At 33.0% G+C, this 23,170-nt stretch overlaps 1 protein-coding gene across 8 annotated transcripts in view; it reads right to left on the bottom strand.

Annotated features, from left to right (window-relative positions):
* Positions 1-495: 495 nt before the first annotated feature.
* The window catches only part of MATR3 (matrin 3), a 41,155-nt gene continuing 18,480 nt past the window's right edge, over positions 496-23,170 (bottom strand). For 3 of the 8 annotated variants that reach the window (XM_004381052.3, XM_004381053.3, XM_004381051.3), the window contains 14 exons: positions 18,063-19,144; positions 12,854-12,915; positions 11,819-11,860; positions 11,371-11,483; positions 11,058-11,110; positions 10,431-10,556; positions 9,142-9,267; positions 8,801-8,968; positions 7,786-7,917; positions 7,050-7,093; positions 6,575-6,944; positions 4,802-5,024; positions 4,200-4,321; positions 496-1,560 (listed from right to left, as the gene is read on the bottom strand). In XM_004381052.3, the coding sequence (XP_004381109.1) occupies positions 1,510-1,560; positions 4,200-4,321; positions 4,802-5,024; positions 6,575-6,944; positions 7,050-7,093; positions 7,786-7,917; positions 8,801-8,968; positions 9,142-9,267; positions 10,431-10,556; positions 11,058-11,110; positions 11,371-11,483; positions 11,819-11,860; positions 12,854-12,915; positions 18,063-18,965 (2,535 nt within the window). In that variant the 5' untranslated portion in view covers positions 18,966-19,144 and the 3' untranslated portion in view covers positions 496-1,509. Of the gene's footprint in view, positions 1,561-4,199; positions 4,322-4,801; positions 5,169-6,574; positions 6,945-7,049; positions 7,094-7,785; positions 7,918-8,800; positions 8,969-9,141; positions 9,268-10,430; positions 10,557-11,057; positions 11,111-11,370; positions 11,484-11,818; positions 11,861-12,853; positions 12,916-18,062; positions 19,145-23,170 lie in introns of all 8 variants that reach the window. The other 5 variants (XM_023735594.1, XM_012556869.2, XM_023735596.1 and 2 more) reach the window with 5 other exon arrangements.

Raw genomic sequence — 23,170 nt, 5'->3', positions numbered from 1 at the left:
AAAATTTTGTCTATTTGAAATATCCTTTAATACTTTTGGGCTTACATTTTTGAAAATAGAATCCATCAGTTCTTGTTTATTTTTTAAAATTAAATACTTGTTTTCTGACAACAGATAAATCCTATACAGCAATAATTTCAACCTAATTACTCTGAAAGGCTGGCAGAACATGATTCTTGCTATTACCAAGTTATTTCCAAATTTATTGTTAAAACATGTCTAAACACAAGTTTTTGCTATTTCTTTACCCTTAGCATTTTAAACTCACAAGATTTAAAAAAAACCATAAATGTCCCATTTTTAGTAGTTATGCAACAGGAACAAGAAATCCACCAGCACCAGAAAGTTTAAAACTCAGGTCTTTAGTAGCAGTCTTTAGCACACTCACTCTAGATTTAAAAAGTAATAATGTGTTAAAACATGCACAAAAGTGTAACAATGAATAAAAACCACACCTGACAAATATATTGGTTACATTCCAAACACGTATAACCAATAAACATGGCCTAGGTTTTCTTTTTTTATTGGTATTCACTTCAGTAACTTGAATCCACAGATATAAGCAGTATATAAGCAGTTTACAAGTAAACACAGAGTATACATGCAAATTTCTGTTCACAAAGATCACATGTGCAAGTACATGAATTAGAAGCGTGCGTCTAGAATTACGGCCAAACTTTTTTAAAATGCAGAAAGGTAAAATTACATCTTGAAAATATGAAGAGATGGTCTACACACTTCAAAAATCAAGTGGTGCTTATACCAGAGATGTATGACAGCTACAGGATTCAAGTGACAAGCAGTAAGATCTCAAGAAATTAATACTGGTCAAAGAGAACAAGAATATTTTTACATTTCACTGAAAATACACTGACTACTAGAATACAAAATCTAGCAGGAATTTAGGGAAAAAAATTACAAAATCTAAAGCCAATTACTTAATATTTCTTATTATCTAAACAATAGCATGACATTAAAAGAAAACTGCACCTGCATCCTAATCACCAATCTCATTAACGAAGTTCTCAAAAAATGAAATGCAACCAAAAAGCTTCAAACTCCAAATGAAAAGTCTGCAAGGCTCAGATTAAAATGTGGAATGTTTCAGATGAAAGTAATAAAAATACAACTGGTTTTGTTCTTTATTGAATGGAATCAAAAGTTGACATTTCTTTGAAGCTTGGAACTACTAAATTTTACTTCTCTGAATGTTTCTACATACTTTTTCTTAGTGGTGCAAATTACCTTAAGTAGCTTACGACATCAGTCTCTACAAAGTAGTTCTGTCTGTTGCAATTCTGATAAAACAAAAACTATTCTTCATTAACTTAACCGTATATGTATTTATTCTATAACATTTAAACACATGAAGAGACATCTAATATTATTTCACTAAAACAAAAGAGTACAATATTTTTCTTCTAACTATCAGTATTGTATTTAAAAAAGGTTAACATTAAAAACAAAAAAACATTATTTTCTTTGAAATCATTAAGCTTCTTGCACATCTTAAGCTTCCTTCTTCTGTCTGCGCTCTTCTGCTAATTTATTCAGAAATTTCTGAAAAGTGAAAGAGGAAAAAAAAAAGAATTACAGAAATTAAGTCACCTAAGAAAAACATAACCAATGGATCCTAGGGACCTATTTCCAAAATAAAATACTATATTCAAGTTTAGGGACTTGAGTGTAATTTAAAATATCACCTTATCAATATTTTCAAGAATGAATCATCTTGTCAGTGTACAAAACTAAACTGGTTCAGAAGGATACCACAATACAGAATGAAAAATGACAAAAGATGAAAACCTGATATTAGGATGATTGATCTTAATTTTTAGAGATGAGAAAACAAAGACATAGTCACATAGAACTGATGCTATTCTAAAAACACAGATCAATGACATAAATTCATTCAATGCTCTATCCATCAAACTAGAGGTTGCCAAACATATTTTTAAAGGATCAGTAGTAAATATTTTAGGTTTGTGGGCCACTTGGTCTCTGTTGCCAACTACTCAATTCTACTGTTACAGCACCAAAGCAGACACAGACAATAAGTAAATGAAAACAGCGGCTGTGTTTTAATAAAACCATTTACAAAAGCAGGTAGTTAGGCGACAAAGGTAGCTTTCTGATCCCTTTATTAGTTAGACCTGTGGCTTCCAATCTGGAGTTCCTAAACATGAAAGATCTGTTGAAACACTACTGAAATTACAAAAGATGTATTAAAAAGTCTTATCTAATCATCAAAAAATTTCGTTACTTCTGGTTGGAACTTATGAAACATACTCTGTAGTTATTACAAACTGATGATAAAGTTATAACCCATTATATCTTTAAAAGAAACAAAAAATAAATGGAAAGTCTGTGGGACAAAGAACTTGGTTTGGCCCTTTGACTCGTTTCTAAAAATAACAGAAGCAATCGAAATGCTTTTGTTTTCCTAAATAGCCGGCTAAATAGGGACTACACAGGCCCCACACCTGGCAAACCAACTTCAGAAAGGGAGAAGCATCTGAATGTAATCATGCATGGTCACTGAGTTCCAGATGACCAGGAGACATAGGACCTGGGCCTTGGAGTGCTCTCCTTGGGTCTTCACATATAGGCGAGCAGATCCATGCAAAGTCCCTGGAGGCGAGCCAGGAACTCTCCCAGACCTGATGTGTCTCTACACTTGTATCCTTTCTGGTTATAATAAATAGGTAACTGAAAAGTACAGGTAATAGTCTCCCTAAGTTCTGTGGGGTCTTCAGTCAATTACCGAACCCACAGGGGACAAGGAGAACCAGCAAAGAGGCTGGCGTTTGACTATTTGGCAGGGGCTGGGTGGACTATCGTTAACTCGTGGAGATCCATCTCTGAGTGGTTACAGTCAGAGAAAAAGTGCCATGTGGGTCACTGGTATCGAAATAATAAAGCAGGAAAGTGGGAATATGAGTTATCTTAACAATTTGGAAATGATTTGGCTATTATTCATACAAAGTTATTTATCACCTGAAGTTATTATTTATATAATTTCTGAATGAAATTGATAGTTTCTTCAAAATAGAAGGAAATAATCACATGAGCCATCTTCAAAGACCAAATATCTAATCACAGAGCAAAATACTGTTTATGAATTATCAAGCACCTAGGGATTCTTTTCACATTTAAATACTCTTCTAGGTAATACATAAAAGTTTCTGCCCCAAACAGCTTAAGATTAGACCAAATAAGTAACCATTTTTTCCTATAACCATAATCATAGAAGACAGCAAAAAAAAAAGAAGAAAAAAAAAAGGTGATACAGTCAAAAACTGGAATAACTTTCTAAATTTAGGCCTGTCTTTATCCATGTAGTCAACACAGATCATGTCAGATGAATGAATACTACAGTAGCTTTATATTATAAAACAGTATTAAAAAACAAGTTATCTACAATATGAGTTTTTTATCTCTAACTCCTACTTTCAAGCCACCTCCTCCAGCTATTTGGAGCCCTGGTGGTGTGGTAGTTAAGACCTCAGATGTTAACCAAAAGGTTGGCGGTTTGAATCCATCAGCTGCTCCTTGGAAACCCTATGGGACAGTTCTACTTTGTCCTATAGGGTTGCTATGAGTCGGAGTTGACTCAACTTGTCAACAGTTTTGATCTTTCTGGTTTGGTCCTTAAAGAAGCCACTAACTAAAAACAAAATGTTAAAATATCCAAAAGAGAATCTGTTTTTAATTATGTTGTGCTTTATTGCTGTTTTATCTCTGTATGCTTTTGAACTTATAAAAATAATTAACAAATATCATTCTTAATAAATAATCTGAAGTCAAAGTAAAAATTACTAAATAGGCACGGACACACCACTTTACAAAGCTGAAAAGGTTTCGTATCATTCCATGATTTTTTATGCCCCCAGCATCTTCCAAATTATAGGTACAGGTCTACCATTCATTTGCAAATACTTCAATGACTTTAAATCTAAGAATATCACGTAATTTATAAAATGGTTAGAAATTATCATTATTTAATTTAAATGTGAAAAGAGGTTCAAGAGATGTTTCTAGAACCAATCAAAGTTAAAGGCCCATCAACACAAAGAAATATCTCCAGGATAATGCACCATAATAGTCCATAGAGGATAGAATTTTACTTACTTGTCCCACTTACTTTCATTCATGATTTGTTAATTTTAACAAAACTCTCCTTTTAGATTCAGCCTTACCTTTAATTTCTGATAATGAGGAAGGCTGCTGCAATGAGTATTCTTTGCAATGTCTTCATTTGTATAAAAGAGTGAACACAGCTTACAGTAAAACCCTGTTTTAGGTATCACATAGTCTATACCTAAAAACACAAACATATATTCTTACAAATTAAGTTAACTCAAGATTTTAATTAGTACTTTTTCCTGCCAGTGTAATCTGAATATTGAAAACACTTTGTGAGAAGTCCAATATGGCACAAGGTAAAAATAAAAACCAAAAACTCACATGACACTATTAGATGAGTTTGTACTTAACTGATGCTTAAGTTCCCTCCTAATTGTAGTCTTAAGACAAAAACACAATAGAAAAACAAAGCAATGCTAAATTGTCAGAAATATTTATGAGTAAAAAAAAAAATTGTGGCATGGTAACATAAGAAAAGATCCAGAAACATTGCCAAGAGGGAAAGACAGAAAATATTAATTAAGGTTTACAAATTGTTTCACACAGAAATAAAGCTGATTAAAAATCCTTTCAGAGCTTTTAAGATCAATTTTAAAATCATATCTTATTAAGTTTGTGAGGGAGAAAGGAAAATGAACAAAGCCTTAAATCTTACCAACAGGAACATTGGGCTGGTATGGTCCAATTCTATACTCATCTGGGATTGTATAGTCTTCCTTGTTTTCATCACTTTGGCCATCTGCATTTTCACTTGTATCTTTGTTGGGATCATCAGCGTTCTCAGCAGATTCAGCACCTGTCTCTGTATTTTCCTCATTTTTAATTCCATTTTCCAATGCTGCTTCACTTTCTTGATCAAGTTCCTCGATCTTGTCCACCTTAATTTCAACCAAACCATCATCATTTTTGTCACCAGATTTAAATGCCATGCCCGATTTACGAAGTTTCTGAAGTTCCGAATCTTCCTCATCACCAACCTCATCTAGAGTGACAAAACCTTCCATACTCCCTGGGAAACGACGCTGTTAAGAAAGACAAATTTACTCTGCAACAATTATCCTGCAGCATCCCTTCCATTTGTTTTACTTGAAGGGAGAGGGATAGCGTCTTTGTCTTTAGTCATTCTCTCAAAAAAACTGACTTTTCCTTTTCTCCCCCCAAATCACTGATGATTCTTTAACAATTAAGGCTGTTTTTAAATTGAATAATGGAAGGCCTGCTTCACACAAAGAGCAGAAAACAAATGGTACAAGGACGTTCATATTCTACATTTCGGAGATTATACTGCTAGAAAATTTGTCAAATGACTAATTTGATAAAAATAGTTTGGTGATGTCCTCTGCAAGCACTACCTCACAATACAAAACTCTTGTCTAGAGAACACTCAGTCTGAAATAGTGCAGTGGGTAAGAAATCAAGCTCCAGAAGCTGACTGCCTAGGGTCAAATTGTGGCTCTGCAATTTAGAAGCTGTAGGACCTAGGACAAGTTATTGAACTTCTCTATGCCTTAATTTCCTTATTTATGAAATGGGTTAGTAACGGTACCTTCCACAAACGGTAATTGTAAGGATTAAGTTCATTAATACATACAAAGAACTTAATTTCTATAGCATGTAAAAAATGCTCAATAATTGTCAGCTCTTAAGATTGGAAACTTATTACACAACAATTATCCACTCCAGCCAGTAGAATACTTAAGAATCAGGTTATCTGACCACCGTGTCAAAGCCTGGAGGTAAATATTAGCTTTCTAATAGTTGAATGTTGCTTAGAAGCCAATGGAAAAAAATGACAGAAATCTCCTTTTGTTCTGCATTTCAAGAGTCATTTAACATAATGGGCCTTGAAGACTTTTTAATGTTCTATTTCTTAAATTAGGTAGTCAGTACTTGAGGGTTTCATTTTACTCTTCTTTATACCATGTGTTACATATTTTTATATTTATACTCACCTTATAAACTGCCTTATGTGACATTATTATCTAATAAAGTTTTAAAAGCTATTAATATATTTGATCACGCTAACATTTCTCAAACTGGAAAATTCTTCAAGTTCAACAATTTTCGAATGAGTGGCAAACTCTTTTTAAGAATCTTGGGTCAGTTAACTTATTGCAAAGTCATACTCCATCTTTTGAAAAAACAAACTGTCTTATAAGGCTCTCAGTACTTAGAGACTACCACTATGGCACAGAACTGTATATGAGTCAGTCTTTCACCTTCATTGCTACAAAATTCCCAATGAGTTGACATTTTTTGCAACCACAATAAAAAGTCCTATTTATACACTGCAGAGTTTAAATTGAAATGTTTATAGTATAGCTTATACATTTTTTTCTGAGTAACATCCTAAATCTGACTTAGCTAGGGTAAATAGTTTGCAACATTTATCTGATCTAAAATTGTTCAGTATAAAATCTTTCTTTACCTTTTTAAGCTTTTTCTTTGCTGCTGCTAAAGCACTTGCATCTTTTTTCACAGTTTTGTCTGAAGGGTCCTTTTTCCCATCAGAAGCCACATCGCCTAAATTAGCAAGATCAGTCTCATCTCCCACTGAACTGCCACTCTCTAGCAGTGCTGCTGCTTCTTCTTCGTCAACAAGTAGCTCATCTTCAGATTCAAGAAGCATATTAGGTTCCTGTTCTGTCTGGTCATCCTTTGTATCTTTCTCACCATCTTCACCTGACTTCTCTTCTTGCTCTTTACCTTCAGCTGTACTTTCAGTCTTCTGGGAACCATCAGTTTTGGATTTCTTATCACTTGGAGATTCTTTGCCATCTGGAGAATAAGATCTTTTCCTGGAATAAACAAGATAACACCTCAAGTGATTTCCCTGGGTTGTTGAAATAAAAGGAAAAATTTAATATACTAAGTGTGTATAAACACATACAAAAGGAAATTACCGAGATTTATCTTTTTTCAGTAAGTCAATGCCTCTGTTAGGAATCTAAAAGACAAAAGTTTTGCTGAAGTTAAATAAATGTATTAAAATATATTCACTTACAGAAAATACCATACATTAACTAAAAATTGGTAACCATTCATTAAAAGTATAAATGTACAGGAACTTAAAATTTAGGAAGAATTAGCTCATTTTTGGTTTGGTAAATTTATCACAATACGAAATTTCCTGAGATGGTACACACAAAAGCAAGTATAAAGTAAGAGCTATTTTGCATTCAACGGAGTCACTCTGTTCTTAAAAGAAAAAAAAAAAAAAAAAAAACCCATTGCTGTAAAATTATAGTTTTAAAGATTTTACTTGCTAACAGCCACTTTTTCAGTAATGACTAGGAGACTGTAACCTCAACTTATTCAATTCCTGCAACCATAACCAAGTACTTAACCTGCCTATAGTCACCAGTTCATCACAATCATCATTCCCACAAAGTTTATAAACATTTATGGTAACAGAACTCTGTTCAAATAAAACCTTAAATAAAATACATAAAAGCGATGAAGTCCTCTCTACATAACATTAGTTAAAATCTTCTGCTACTAGAGAAACCCAGAAAAGAGAAAGGGTTGTTCTCTTTCAACAATCAAACCCTATTATTTTTAGCACACAAAAAAGCTTAGAAGAATGTAGTAGCCTGAAATATACGAGAACAAACTTTAATGATGACAAACACTACGTACCCTCAGTACCAGTTTTTTATATTTCTCAGATAGGTCAACCTTCACACATCTCCCCTGAAACCAAAGAGCCTTTTTCAAACAATGATCAACCATTGCCATTGCATCTTCTCTGGTCTCCATCTCAATAAAGGCCTAAGAAAAATCGGAAAAAAAATTTTTTCATACACTTTTATAAAACTTTAGGGCTTATTATTACTTCTAGCCACATGTTAGGAAAATCTAATCTTTAGTACAAAGAGGCTCGTTAAGAGTTAAACATCACTGAATTAAACAAGGACAACCTGCCAGATTTAAAAAATCCCCAAGAATCACCACAGCACCAATTATCATATGTGGTCATTTTGCAAAAATTTAACTAATAAGCTTAGAAGATATTAATCAAAATACTGCAAGAAAATAAGTCTGGAAGGATACAAACTCAGAATGCATTACTTACAAAAAGGTGTTTATCTAGGGGAAAAAACTAACAAAATCATTAAAGATGCTTTCCACACTCTGAATTTTCAAAATCAAGAATAAAAAGTATGAGATAACTCAATTCACCCATGAAATACACAGAATTTGTTAAGTCTGTAATATCCAATGTTGGTATGATTATAAATTGCTACAAACTTTTTGAAAAGCAATTCAGTAGTATCAAAGTAAAGAATGCAAATATCCAGATCTAGAATGGCAATTCTAGTTATATGCATACAAACATGCAAAGATCTACATGGTGTAAAGTCCACAGCTGCACTAATGGTAAAGCCAAAAAACTACCAACTCTAAATATCAACCCAGGAAATTTAAATACATTAGTTTATTTACGTTTTATACTTGAATTTCAGGATTTATTAAATGTTTTACCATGAGCATCTACTGTAACTTAAAAATTCCCCATTCATCATTGCATGGCTAAAAAAATTTATAAAGAAACTCTCCCCTCTACACCTCCCCTCACTGAAATGAGAATATACTGAAAAAATTTAATGCACTTTGCAAAATAATCTTTTTCAAAACCCCCAATATATATTACCTGACTTTTCATCCTCATCAATATATAATTCTTTATTTTCCCAAACGGCTCAGCAAGTTTGAGGACAGCACTGTCAGAATAACCAGAATGGGGTAAATTGCTGAGATGTATCACACGTCCAAGCTCTTGCTTTTGATCAAACTTCTGATCTGGCTTTCCTTCAGGCTTCTTCATTTTTACAAAACAGAAAAGGCAAGTTAAATGTTAGACGATATGCTATAATTAGAAGTCTGTAATTAAGAATATCCTAGTTATTAGCAACAATTTTAAATAGCAAAAGTTAATAAATATTAGAATGATGTATTAAAATGGCAGATTATACATAATCTGGAAAAAAATACCTTTATTCTTTTATATTTCTGTGATAAATGAACTCTCACTGGCTTGCCAAATACTAATGCTGGTGTAGTCGTATAGTAATCCACTGCAGCCTGAGCATCTTCTGTGGTTGCCATTTCAATAAATGCCTAAAATTACACAAAAATATTATTTATAAAAAATAACACCGATGAAAGACTTTCCAGATATTACACTTGTTAAAAGGAAGTATTTTCAAGAATTGACCATCATGATTTCACTTTTCTACGTGTTTTTTTGAGATGAAATTCACACATCAGTAAATTCACAATACTAAAGAGTATAATTCAGTGACATTTAGTACATGTGTTAAACAACCATCACCCCAAACATTTTCATCACCCTCAGAGGAGACCCTGTACCCATTAAGCAGTCACTCTGCATTCTCCCTCACCCAAGTCCCTGCCAACACTAATCTTCTGTTTCCGTGGATTTACTTATTCTGGATATTTCATATATATATACTCATACAAAAAAACCAAAACCCAGCACTTCCAATTTGCTATTTATTAAAAATCCATGTTAGATTATACTACCTTCTTAGTACTAAGTGACCTCATCATTTACTATAACTATTGAATTTGAAATAATGATTTGGTAATTTGGCACCACTTTGGTTATACGGCAGTTTTACTTACTGTCCCACAGAAGTCTGAAACAGCTTTCTAAATAATTTTCCTTTTACAGCCCTTATACGAGTAGTTTAATAATAATGACAATTCTTACTTAAGGATTACAATTTATAAAGTTACTAATATTCCATCACTTTTTATCTACAGTTGAGTGGGTCCCCGATTCACAGTGACCTCATGCATAATGGAATGAAATGCCTAGTTCTGCAACATTCCATGACTGGTTGTGGATCAGATCGGTGTGATCCATAGGATTTTCACTGCTGATTTTCGGAAATCGATCGTCATGCCATTTTTCCTAGTCCATTTTAGTCTGGAAGCTCAACTTCAATCGGTTTAGCATCCACTGTAAGCCCCCACCAACAGAAAGGTGGTAGCTCTCCATAAAGTGCATTGGCCAGAAATTGAACCTGGGTCTCCAAGCATGGAAGATGAGAATTCTATGAATGAATCACCAATACTCTCAATCCATTAGTACTACATTATTGACTATACCTGTTACACTCCACACTGATGATTTAAGATTAATATTGAGTTCCTTGATATAAGAGTAACACTGAGTTTCTAATACAGAAACATTTAACCTCTTTAGGAAATGTATTAGGGGTATAAATAAATAGTACGCCTATTTCAACTCATACCTCATTAATTTTATTTAGAATCAGATGATTTGAAATGACTCCAAATGGTTCTACCAGCTGTAATAGTTGGTATCTCAAGTTTTTCCCTCGTTGAAAATCCATGATGTGAACAACTCGGCTAGTTTCCTATCAGTTAGGAAAAAAGCAAGTCAATATATATCTTTAAATGCTATGTGACAAGAGGTTACACGCTGGAATTTTAGTCTATAATTACCAGAACAAATAAAGTATTTAAAACAATTTAAAAACCTCAGAGCAAATCATATGTCACTGGGGTAAATTTCTTTTCTGACTACACCCAAATAGTTATACTATATCAAAGTTTCAGACAACAGTCTCTGCACTATTTTTATATTGAATAATGTGTACATATCCAGATAGTAAAGTTCCTAAAACTCGTGAGTAAAAGACAAGATTTCCACACTATGGGCAAATAAACATAAATATTTAACTCTTTATCAGTCATATAAAATCCTGGGGTTTTCAAACTATAAAAGTCTGGTGGTTTTTGCACTATAGCAGTTTTCCTATAACAAGGATTATGATAGATTCAATCAGCAAGGCTTTACATCAAATCACAGTCCTCAAGAAAGTAAACGCAGTAAAAGCAAGAGCTGTATTACTAACCACTCTGCCTTTTTGCATGTGTCTTGATCCTTGCAGGTTTCCATTTCCAGCACCTTCATGGGGGTAAAAAAGATTTTTTTTTTCAGTCTTGTAATAAACATGCTTGCTATAGCAGGCTATTTTAATTAAAAAAAAAAAAAAAAGACACCTTTCAAAAACAAAGAAATTACAAATATCATATGCCCACCATGTCTTGCCATGCAATGTTATTCCCAAATAACATTTCAATTAGACTTCTTTTGCCTGTAATCACTGTATTTAATCTTTATGGTAAAAGCTCTTAGGGAAAGTAACATGTATTTTATATAATCACCCAGATTTCCTCTTGGTCCAACTGCTGGTCCCCCAAGATGAAATGAGGGAGGTGGAGGTCCCAGAATTCCTGGTGCTGGGTTTGTAGATTGCTGCAACATGAATGGATCACCCCTAGAAATGTAAAGATACAAAGATGATAAAGAGGTCCATCAGAAATAATTAAGATGTACTGTTAAAGTACCCTATGACCTCTTCAACCTTGGGAGCATTTATGTGTGAAGGAACAAACGAAAAACATCTATAAATAGCACTATTATAGAAAAAAAATCTAGAATAATAATAAAAATTACTGAAGTGTTTTTAATTCAACCACAGTGACTTTTACAAAACTCTCATATATCCAGTAAAAAAATTTTGAAAATAAATTTACAAAATGTTGAAAGTTAAACCTGAATTCCTTACATTGCTCTCCTTTACAAACAATAGCTTAAAAAAATTTAACTTACATTGTGTGTCCTGTATCATTGTCAGGATTCCATTCTGGGTAGCTTTAAAAAGACCAGAAAATTAACTTTAAAATAAAACTGTCCTTTTCACAAAGCGGCCTCGTCTGGCCTCTAAAATAGAGATTATTTATTAGTAAAGTTATCTGGGGGCCTAAATGTTAGAAATATTACAGTTTTAAAGCATGTCATACAGGTATCTCCAAAGTCAAGAAAAATTTCAGAAGTTCAAAATAATTCAAATGAATGAGAATAAACTTGTTCTGTATTGTTTGAAGATGTAAGTATATATGTTAAAGTTAAAATTTTTTCTGTGTTTGTTAAATCATAAGGAAGAAAAGTGCTATATGAGGAATTGGAGATGTGGGTTATACAGGGATACAAGAACAGACCACGTCTTCCTTCTCCAATATTAAATACCAAGAGCAGAGTTGAGTTGTGACACTAGGAAGTTTAACCTAAACAGAGCTGGGTGTATGTGAAAATCGCCACGCCAGTGAACAATGGGCACTGTGTGCTCTTATGACAGGAAGTTTCTTTAGGAATTCAATTTCATTCTAGCAGCTTAAACTCAAAACCAAAGGGAAAAAGTATCTCGTAAGTTAAAAATACACTATGAAGGATTTTGCTTGACAACCAATTTGTAGCTTTTAATGACCTTCCCTTTTCTGAATCTCCTTTATTTTCTGAGTATTACTGAAAGTGCTATTAAAGAGAGTGAATCTATTGTAGATATCAAAGGATGTCTTTAAGTCTATTAAAAACTCTTTCAATTAGTTGGGAAAAAAAGTCAAGGTTTATTTAACCTAGAGATAATATTCCGTAAACAAGGCATCACTATACCACTATCACTTCATCTGGTATTCAATATGAAGTTTCAAGTCTTAAGCATTTTATATGTTAATTAGTACTGCCTGGACAATACCAACTATGTAGCAATAACATTGTGGATACAACAAGTAAATGATGAACTCCCAAAAATCAATGACTGTTTCTGATTCGCGATAAGGATGCTTTAAAGGTATTTCAAACTCCTACATTTCAAGAAGAAGCTGGCATCGACGACTGTGACTTGCTCCATTGATATGTTGACTCCACTCCTGCAGCAAAGTAAATTAGTAGAATTAACAAAAATAAGGCTGAAATATTTTCATTTGAACCATCTAAACTCTAGGGAGTTAATCTATGCAGTATTACAGATGTTACAAATACCTGCCATTCATTAAATCACACTGATTTAATTTAAAACAATTTCTCTGAATCCTAATAGCTTGATCCTGCCCTCAAATACGCTACGCACATTCTTGGAAAAACTGGGTAATCTGGTTAGCATACTAAGAGGCCTGACAGGGAAAAGATACAGAGGATCAAGAGTAGTAATGGACCCTTGAGGTCAGCAAGGCAAATAAATTTCTGCTATGGACCAAACTGGTCCTTGGAAACCCTGGTGGCGTAGTGCTTAAGAGCTATGGCTGCTGATCAGAAGGTCAGCAGTTCAAATCCACCAGGCGCTCCTTGGAATCCCTATGGGGCAGTTCTACTCTGTCCTATAGGGTTGCTATGAGTCGGAATCAACTCAATGGCAACAGGTTTGGTTCGGGGTTTTTTTATGGACCAAACTGAAGTATGCATGTTATATTATTAGAACTACTTTACGGGAATCTAAATATGATAAAAATACCCATGTTTAGATCTCCTTTCCTAGAAAATACACATTATAAATAGGCACGATTAGTTAAAAATAGAATCTTTCATTTCATCCAGCCCATGAGGCATGTACCAACAGTACTACCTACTAAATATGAAGTGAAAAATGCACTATGGTTTGTGCTATAAAAGTTTAAGGTGATTCAACAGGAACGACTTTTCTAGAAAATGCTCCATTTATTTAAAACACTAGAGCTTTTGTTGTATTTCCCAAAAATAAAGAAGCAAATTTCAAGATGCCTATTTCCAAATTTTAAGAGGGAAGCATATTACATTCTATCAGTATATGTCCCTTTGTGGTTTATTTTGAATTTAAAGGAGTTAACTTTTCCCCTATTTCATTCAAATAAATTTTCCTTTCTTCAGGAAAAAAATTCAAAAACCTAAGTAAAAGTAAGTTACATTCCCAAAGTTGCCACTTCGGAGATATGAGTCCTTGTGTTATTTAAATTCACTGTTACTCACTATTATCACAGGGTTGTTGTGAAAAGTGAGTTCATAAATGTAAAAAGCTTATCAGAACATTACTAGGAAAATAGAAGTGCTAAAAAAAAATGTGAACTATCATTACATTGCTTATAAAGCCATCTTGTTTTACAATTCTTTCTTTACACCTATTATTAATGATGTTTTACAAATTCCCACAAGATGAGACAATTCTGTAATACCCACATTTTCTAATACAATTATATGTGAAATACAAAACATGGTCAGGCAATTTTTTTTAAATAAGGGAGTCTCACTTAGAGCTAAGATAACGCACCCAATTATAAGAGAGATGGTTTCAGTAAGCTTCAGAATGGTATTTTATAAACAGGATCCTAATTTTTAAAAGCTGATTTATATTACACTAGTTTACATATGTTCTTATGCTCTAACAGAATGAACTAAAACACTGTGGAAGGTCTGAGATGAACACCTTTAGGTGAATGGTACTTCCTCAGAACTTTTGATGAGCTATCAAATACTATTACCAGGAATCTCAAAGTTAGTGTCTTTTTAAAATAATGGCTAGTAAAAGGAACTCAAAGACCTCTTTAGCTGGCTCTACAATCAGGTATTTAAGATATGAAAAGTCTCTACCTGGAAAGCAACAGAACCTTGACTTGCTGGAGGTCACTTTTTAAATGGCTATAAGCAAGATGTCACCACAGGTAAATTTCACAAACTTCAGAAGAGGGATTAAATAAATACCTTCAAGTTTTAACTGAAAATCTTCAGATTTTATTTAAAATATCCCTGAGGAGTAGTGTTTTGGGAAAGGAATAAAAATTTTCCTATTAGGCATGCTTCTAATTCATAGGAGATAAAAAGGGTATATAAATGAACCAAAATTATTTATACCCAATCCCCCATGCTCTTTAAAGGTTCAAACTTACAGTAAAAGTGGGACTAGTCTTTCAAAGTGTAAAAAGCCAAGATCAGAAAATAAGATATGGACCTCTCAAACCCAGCCATTATTAATCTGCACTACCGGTAGCCCCTCTTCTCTGTTTAGTCTAAATTGAGGACTAAAAGTCAAGAGAATTAAATAACAACAACTTATATCCTTAGATTTTACATTGACTCTCACATCAGATTAATAAAGAATAAAGATTCAATTTTTGAATTCAGAGGTTTCTATAGGAAAACTACATTCACCTTAATGTTTTTAATACCAAAAGCTATATTAAAGAAGGGATAACTTGGAGAAGCACTTCAGGAATAAAGAATAAGGGCTTCCTTCTAGAGTAATACTAAGAGAAAAACTATAAATTCAAGTGACAAGACAGTGAGAGGGCTGTATGGGCAGTTTTAAGTGAAAGGAATTTGAGGGACATTTGAGTTGTGTAGAAAAGCACTCAAGGTTCTAAAATGACCTAGGAAGAAATAAAACCAATAGCATCACTGAAAGTCACTTAAAAATGTCAAAAATAACGACACTCCTGTGATGGCAAATTGTGTAATGTTTTCAACCTGAAGTTCCTTTTTTCATAGTAAGAACTTTTGATCATGCAGGCTTAAAGTTACCACTAAGTAAAAAGGACAGATTTTCCAAGTTATGCAGCAATACCAGAGAGCAGGATTAAATTCTTAAAAAATTTTCAGTATCTACTTCCACGACAGGAATTTCCCCTAAAATCAGTTTCTACATCAGCTATAAAATGAGAGAAGTCTACTTGTAAAGCGAATATTTAGTTATTTTACCAATAATGTAGACACAAAGAAAACATCAGCTACGTTAAGGGAACTAGAAAACACTAAGAGAATCCAGGTGCTTAAACCTCTTAATATTGGCCAAATTTACAAATGTCACAAATTTTCCAATCAAACAAACAAAAGGCCTCCAAAATAGTTCTTAAATGCACTCAATATTTTGACAAAATATGGAAGCCAGTTAAGGCCTATGCATTTTTACAGGCTAAAAGTACCTCTTACACTAGTGAAGGTATCTTCCTCTTGGATCCAAAGTTTCATCAAGTACTTTAAAACTGCTCTTTTGTGAATTTAGATCCATTTAAGACAATACTTCTTTAGGAACTAGAAGGTAGCAAAATTTGGAGAATAAAGAGCCTTTTCTCTGATGCAAGTCCTCTCATGGTTCTCTTTTGTTCCTTTACTGCACTATGCTTTTCTCTGTGAAAGCAGCAAAGTTAAATTACTGCTCAAAGTCAGGAAGTAAGCTTCCACTGACAGCTTTATAGTGACCTATGACGACTCCAGTAGCAAAAATTTTAACTACCCAAAAATCACTTTCATTTGAGACACTGTAATTGGCTATTTAGCTTGGAATTTAGATATCTTTTTTGAGAACATTGGTCATAATGCCACTGCAGCTATTATTTCTTTATAAAAGGCAAAAATATAGGAAAAAACCGTAGTCTCCATACCTTAAAGGATTTTTTCATTATATCAACGCACATCAAACCTACTTAGTTCAGTAATGCACAAAGAATAAAATAAATTCCTGATATTCTAAGTACATCTAACAAAAAATCTGATAGAACACTAAAAGCACCTATCAAATAAAATATGCTGACTTTTATGAGTTTGGGGCTCTATTTCTTAAATGAAGATAAACCTATAAACCTAAATTTAGCATTTACTACAACTTATTTTGGTGTGGATTAAAGATTAAAATATTCCTTTGTGTACTTAAACTATTGTATATACTAATTCAAAAGATTTCTGTATTATATAAAGACTTTTAAGCTAAAAATTATTTTTAAAGACATATTTTCAAAGTACTCTAAAATCAAACAATCTAAGTCTCTTCACTTAATTATCCAAGAGACCAAAATTCTGAGATCCAAACACAGGATAAAGAAAGTGAGCAGTAATACATCTTAATAGAATTTTAAAAACAAAATCTCCAATACATGATTTAGGCTACTCAAAAGTCAACACTTACTAAAAAATAAACTTCAAAGGAATAGATATGAAAAGAACATAACCCTTCCAGATGTTTACTGTAAAGAAAAAGCCTGTAATAGTAACTATCAAATCAATTTCATGGCAGTAACATGTTCCAGTTAAGTAGAATACCTATACAGCACATCAGGAAAAATGGATGGTCAGAGATCAAGCTAGTGGAGTGCTATAAAGTTGACTTTAAGTCAACTGGCACTGTATTTTTTTTTTAAAAATCAGTGAGAATGAGTAACATTGAAAAAGTTGAAAGAGAAAGGACAACATACTCAAAAGGGCATTTTGAAAAGTTCCCATTTTGCCAGATGTGATAATTACAACAAAGGAGATTTAGATTTTTTTGTTGTTGTTGTTCAAATGACTGTACCAGAAGTCTAAGTCTAAATCAGAAAAAGAATATGCTTACGAGAAACACAGACCAGGATACTGCAGTAGTTGATTTTTCCAAGTCTCTAATGGGATAGATGCAATATGGGATAATAAAAAGTGAACTCTGAAGTATGTTTAAGAAAGTTGTGGAAAAGGAGGAAAAAAAATGATGAAAAATTTCAGTCATACTATGAGAGTTTGTGTTAAAGGGAAATCAAAAAAGGAAGAATGAACTAATCTAAAATATGAAACATACTGAAATACCAGGGCTCTACATTAACTCTTTCCCTATAAGCCACAGATAAGGAAAAAAAGAGAATTGTTCAAGAATACATCTTTACTATATACAAATCAGCAATCAAGACAGATGGAGAGCTATTATCTAGCATCCTGAATAGCAGAGCACATTGACTGCAAAAAATAAATAAAAAATACTTAAAAACAATTCAACAAAGCAGACAAATAACCTGCTTAAATATATGATTAAGAAGAATGTATTGATGCCAAAAACCAACAAGATAATCCCAGTGGATGACAGTTTTGCGGCCAGAAGTAATCTAGGCAGATTGTATTAATGTAAAGCCCTGGTTTAAAATGCTCAAAAACAATTATCTTCCAAATAAAGTAAGTGTTCTCAAAAGTATAAAAATTCTTGATCAACTCAGTGTCATCAGACTACAGAAATAGAGTAAAAGATATAGGTAAAAACAGAATAGGCACTACAACGTAAAAGAAATTAGAAGTATCTGTTGCATTAACTCACCTTATTAGAATGAACTGGCAAATCACATATAGAGCACAGATGGGGATAACCCTTCGGTAAGAGTCCATGGAAGTCTTCAATATTGCTACTTGGAGGAGCGCCTCTCTTTTTCTCAAAGAGAGATCTCTCTTGTAAGGGGCCAGGACCACGTCCCATTCTCTCATACTCACTGTCAAATTTATGATAGTTATGCGAGGTCTCACCAAAAAAAGAATCATCCCTACACCTTTCTCCATCTCTTAATCTGTCATCTTCATAATCCATTCTGTCATAATAACCAGATTCTTGAGAACGACTTCCATGGTCATAATCAAGCACTGGGTTGAGACTAGGACCACGATCATCAAAACTATCTCTTCTAAAGTGCCTTTTTTCTTCCCAATCATCCCTAGGTACTCTGTATGGTGGATCCCGTGTAGCAGATCTGCCATCTCTACCATAACTCAATGTAGGGCCTTCTTCAGTTCTCCTCCTTTTAAGCTGTAGAAGGATTTGGGGCAAATTCTCAGGAGTAATCTTGTCCTCTGGATAACGACTCAGTTCATCTAAGTCTCTAGCAGACAGACCAAAGCTGGCCAAAATGTTACTGGCCTGGTCCGCATCTCCACGGTGTTGAGAAGACAAAGGAAGTGGACCTCTACTTCCAATGTTAAATATAGACTGCAAATTATGGGAAGAAGTACTAGCAGAAGACAGTGCACCTTGTTGATTCAATGAAGAACTCATTCCAAGATTCATTAAGCTAGCAAGGCGTGCAGTACCCTGGTTCATCCTTCCAAGAGATGCTGGCATACTTAAAGACTGGGTAGCAGCAGCAAGAAGGCCTATTCCTGCTGCAGACAGGTCACGCCCATGACCCTGTGAGTCCCTACCGAGAGATGACTGCTGGAATGACTTGGACATTGTAGAACTATCTCTTGTCTATTTTATAGATTAAAAAAAAAAAAATTTTTTTAAGACGGCCAAAAAGAAAGCTCAGACTAGAAAGCTAGGTTAACTTTGCTTCAAAAAATGGTAACGCCAAGAAAAAGGATCAATAAGGACTGTAGAATCTTCTTCAAGCTGAGAACCAGCAGACAACTCTGTAGAAAAATAAGCAATTTTAGTCATAAATCCCTTTAAGTAAGTAGATGCTGTTTTTTAGAAAAAAAAAAAAAAAAAACTTATGCATCATGTTGATTTAAAAAAAAAAGAACATTTAAGATCTCAAACTTACAAGGAACTTATTACATATCTTAAACAGATTTTGGATGTATGCAGAGCCTGCATATAGATACTTAAAAAGTAGTCTTTTGTACTAAAGTTTAACTATTAAAGAGAATTTCATACTAAGTTTAAAAACATTTAAATTGAAGGGTTAGATGTCCGAGTACATAAAAACCTCAATAAAAATATAGATGGGTTTTTGCTTTTAGAAGAATAAAATACACCCTATAGTATGATGCTTAAGTTCCAGGAGAAGACTAAAACAAAAAGTGGAGGTCAGCAAGTCAGAGATGAATCAGTTGTATTTTGCTTTGGAAAATGAGACCTATTATCACTATCAGAAAGAACCTAGCAAAATCACAACTAAATGAAGCTTAAGTATCAAGTACCTACTATAAGATCTAAGACCAAACACAATAGTTGAGACGTTTATGTAGCAAAATAAATTTGAGGTGAAGACAGACAGATGTAAGAAAACTAAGTCACTTCCTACAGTGTAAGGATTTCTACCCATATTTAAACCATATAACTGTCTTCTTACTGCCCATCCTACACCAGGCAGTGCTTATTTCGTATCTAATACTTAGAAGGGAACGAGAACCAAGTCTGGTCAGTACAGGAGTAGGAGACCTCCCAAGAAAAACACAGGTAGAGGAAGTACAGGTAATTTAAAGAAGCGGCACTCTCCCCAAGTTGGCATCCATCAATGATCATTTAATGCTCAGGGTTACAGCACCTCTAGGGCTCAAAACAGATAAAAACGAAAATGAGATCTTGGTGACAGAGATTCCTGTAATCTTTTCTCAAGAATAGTCCACCTGGAAAATTTAAATTCTGAATCTGAATACGATCCCCAAGATGTCTTTCTGGATGAAATTATTTTCAATTTCGTTCTTAAATTATCATTTGTTTCAGTTACATAAGAATTTACGAAGCATTTATGTATGAGTCTCATAAAATGTTAGTTAAAAGATGTATATAACAAATGTCCTCAATGAAACAATTTTATAATCACAAACACATACACAGGTTAACTCTGAACTTATGTTTGCATAGAATTCTATTACAAGGCATTGCTCAGATAAATTTTATACATTTGATCACTCATACACCTAAGCACTGACAATATATTAAACTTTATTACAGTAAAAACTAGTCAATATTCAATAGTTTCAAGTCTATTACGGGATCAATTCCACCAACGATAGATTAAAGCAAGGATACACTGGATGAATACAGTTGTCAGAGAAGTTTAAAAAAAAGTTAGAGATAAGGAAGATTAATATTTTAAAAAAGATGTAATAAAAGTTAAAGACACAGAAATGCTATCACAGGTGACCAGAGTTAAAGAGAATGTTTTTGCACACCAAGAAAGATGAATTTGAGAAAAGATACCAAAGAAATTAGTGCTAGATGAGATCCACTACATAAAACTACTTAAGCGTTAAAATTAAGATTATAAAAGACAAGAGTAAGTGGACTTCTTTGGATGAAAGTTTCTTTCCTATGTCATGTAAACGCCATACAAAATGGCAGCTGAAATCACTATGTAAACACTGGCAGGATCCTCTAAATTTTCACGTATACTTTAACAAATCAAAACCTTAGGTTTTTTTCAAAATAAAAAATTCAAAATATCAAAATTATTAATTGCAGCTTTATAGCTAAAATTTCATATTATTGAAAAGCTAGTCTTTTGAAAGAACTATTATTTCCCTCAATATAACTGTATAATGCTCATGTGTAAAATTTTAAAATGACCATATTTTAAAGGAAAATGATTGTTAGAGATCTCAATTTTTATTCCTGTGGCTTACGTGAAAACAGTGGATCTACAAAAGGAAAGGCTAAGAGAAGTAAAGATAAAAGATGATAACCTTAAGACAAAACATAAAATGGATGTCAGGAAAAACTCAGAAAAAGGACAATACAATGTAAATTCCACGACAATTTGTAATTCCATAAGAACAATCTTAACATTTTTGAGAGTTTCAACTTAAAATGCAGTCACACACAAGGACATGACAGTAACATTACTAAAAAGGAACTTAAGTCCTGCTGTAGCACTTTTGATCAAAACACAACCAAATCTTTACAAAAAAAATTAGAAGACATTGAGAGAATTCAGACATGATGGCATTGTTGCACATAAGTTGTACTGTACAAGCCATTTTTAAAGGCTCATTTATACAAACCTGCTGCCTATTACTAAGCTATCACAACAAAGATGTTTACTAAATTACTATAGATTAGCTTCTTTTAGTGTATGTTTTTATCTGTAATTACACAACTTTGAAAATAACCCCTTTGAGAGAATTAATCTAGAACGCAGCGTCAAAATCCAATTTACCCATTAAATTTATACATCCATTAATGCAGTTATCTTTCACTTCCAAAACGAAAGCACCTCTACCTAAAACCATTAAAAAAAAGACTATCAATATTATCCATAATTTGATTTCACAAATGCTGTTTTCTATGATCTGATATTCAAATTATTAACTTATGGTCTTAAAAATCATTTATATAGACAACTTCAAAGAAAAATGGAATGGCTGTTGGTAAACCATCCTAAAAATGTCAGCTTCTTGTTCAACACCTGAGCATATACTGTCCTTATGTATGGTTAGAAAATAAATTTCAATTAATAATACTCTACTTGCATTCCATGAACAGTATCTGATACCCTTTACTGGATTTCTTTTCTTCTCCAATTAAAAGTAGTGGAATACCAAAATACTTCAGAACTCAAAGTTTAACATACTCAGAAAACTAGTGGAGAACAAAAGCAAATGGTTGTTCCATATCTAGACAAGAATTCCTCATGTGTAAAATAAAGATTACCTAACAGTCATTTTCTTCAGAGGGTTATTTAGCACGATTACTAAAATGGGAATAAGATGGCCTTAGTTCCTTAAACCATATTAGAAAAAAAGAAAAAACCTTCAACGTCTAAATTTGAAGTAAAAAAATGCTGTTTTAAAGCTACCTTTACAGTTAATCTTTAATTATGTTCTCAGGTTGTAAGATAATCATTTCTTAAAAACAACTAATAATAATTTCTTAGAGTATTTACCCTTCTGAATTATAAACACGTACAAAACAATGACGGGAGTGAAAAATCTGATTTCCCAAATGTTCTATAAAGTTCAAACATCTTTGTGAATTGTAAAAATATACCAAATATATTTAGGGTAGCAACCAACAAAAACAATACAGTTAGTATAAAAAAAAAGTCCTAACCACATCACTGTTGGATGGCAGAGATAGTTCACTATCAGTTATTTCAATGAAGCATCATTTGGAAAGGTAGATTTGATTTTTGTCATTAATCACACAAAAATATTGATTAAAGATTCAAGATTCCAGTCATCAGGACTTTTAAACCAAACACCTGACTCTTTCAGTTTAAACACAAGGTTAGCTTAATTAATCTTTATTTAATTTCTTATTGCTGTCTTTCCCCAGATGACAGTCTTTTCACCAACCTCATTCTCATATTATTTTTTCTCACTTACTGATCTTCATTTTAATGTTAGTTTGCAACACTGTATCTTTCTTTAATATATTTTCTAACTTTCACTTAGGGCTTGATTTTTCAAATTATTACAATATCTGAGGAACTATTCAATTTCTTCCTAGAGTTTGAACTACTCTAAAATTTTAAAACTTTAATCTGTGTTCTTGAGTACCATAATCTCATCTCAGTATAGCATATACCTTTGGGCAACGGATTTTTTAAATAAAATAAAGTACTAAGTAACATAAATAGTAAACCCCTTAGGAAACTGACCCTCAGTTCTATTAACTTCAGTTTTATACAGAGCTTTATGTGCATCACAACACAATAAAAAGATAAAACATTATAAAATGTAGTGCCCTGGGAAGGCTGAAAAATAATA

Source organism: Trichechus manatus, unplaced genomic scaffold (genome assembly GCF_000243295.1).
Source record: "Trichechus manatus latirostris isolate Lorelei unplaced genomic scaffold, TriManLat1.0 scaffold00080, whole genome shotgun sequence".
Taxonomy (NCBI): Eukaryota; Metazoa; Chordata; class Mammalia; order Sirenia; family Trichechidae; genus Trichechus; species Trichechus manatus.
The sequence above is the reverse complement of the archived record's forward strand: the minus strand, read 5'-3'. Positions and strand labels throughout refer to the sequence as shown.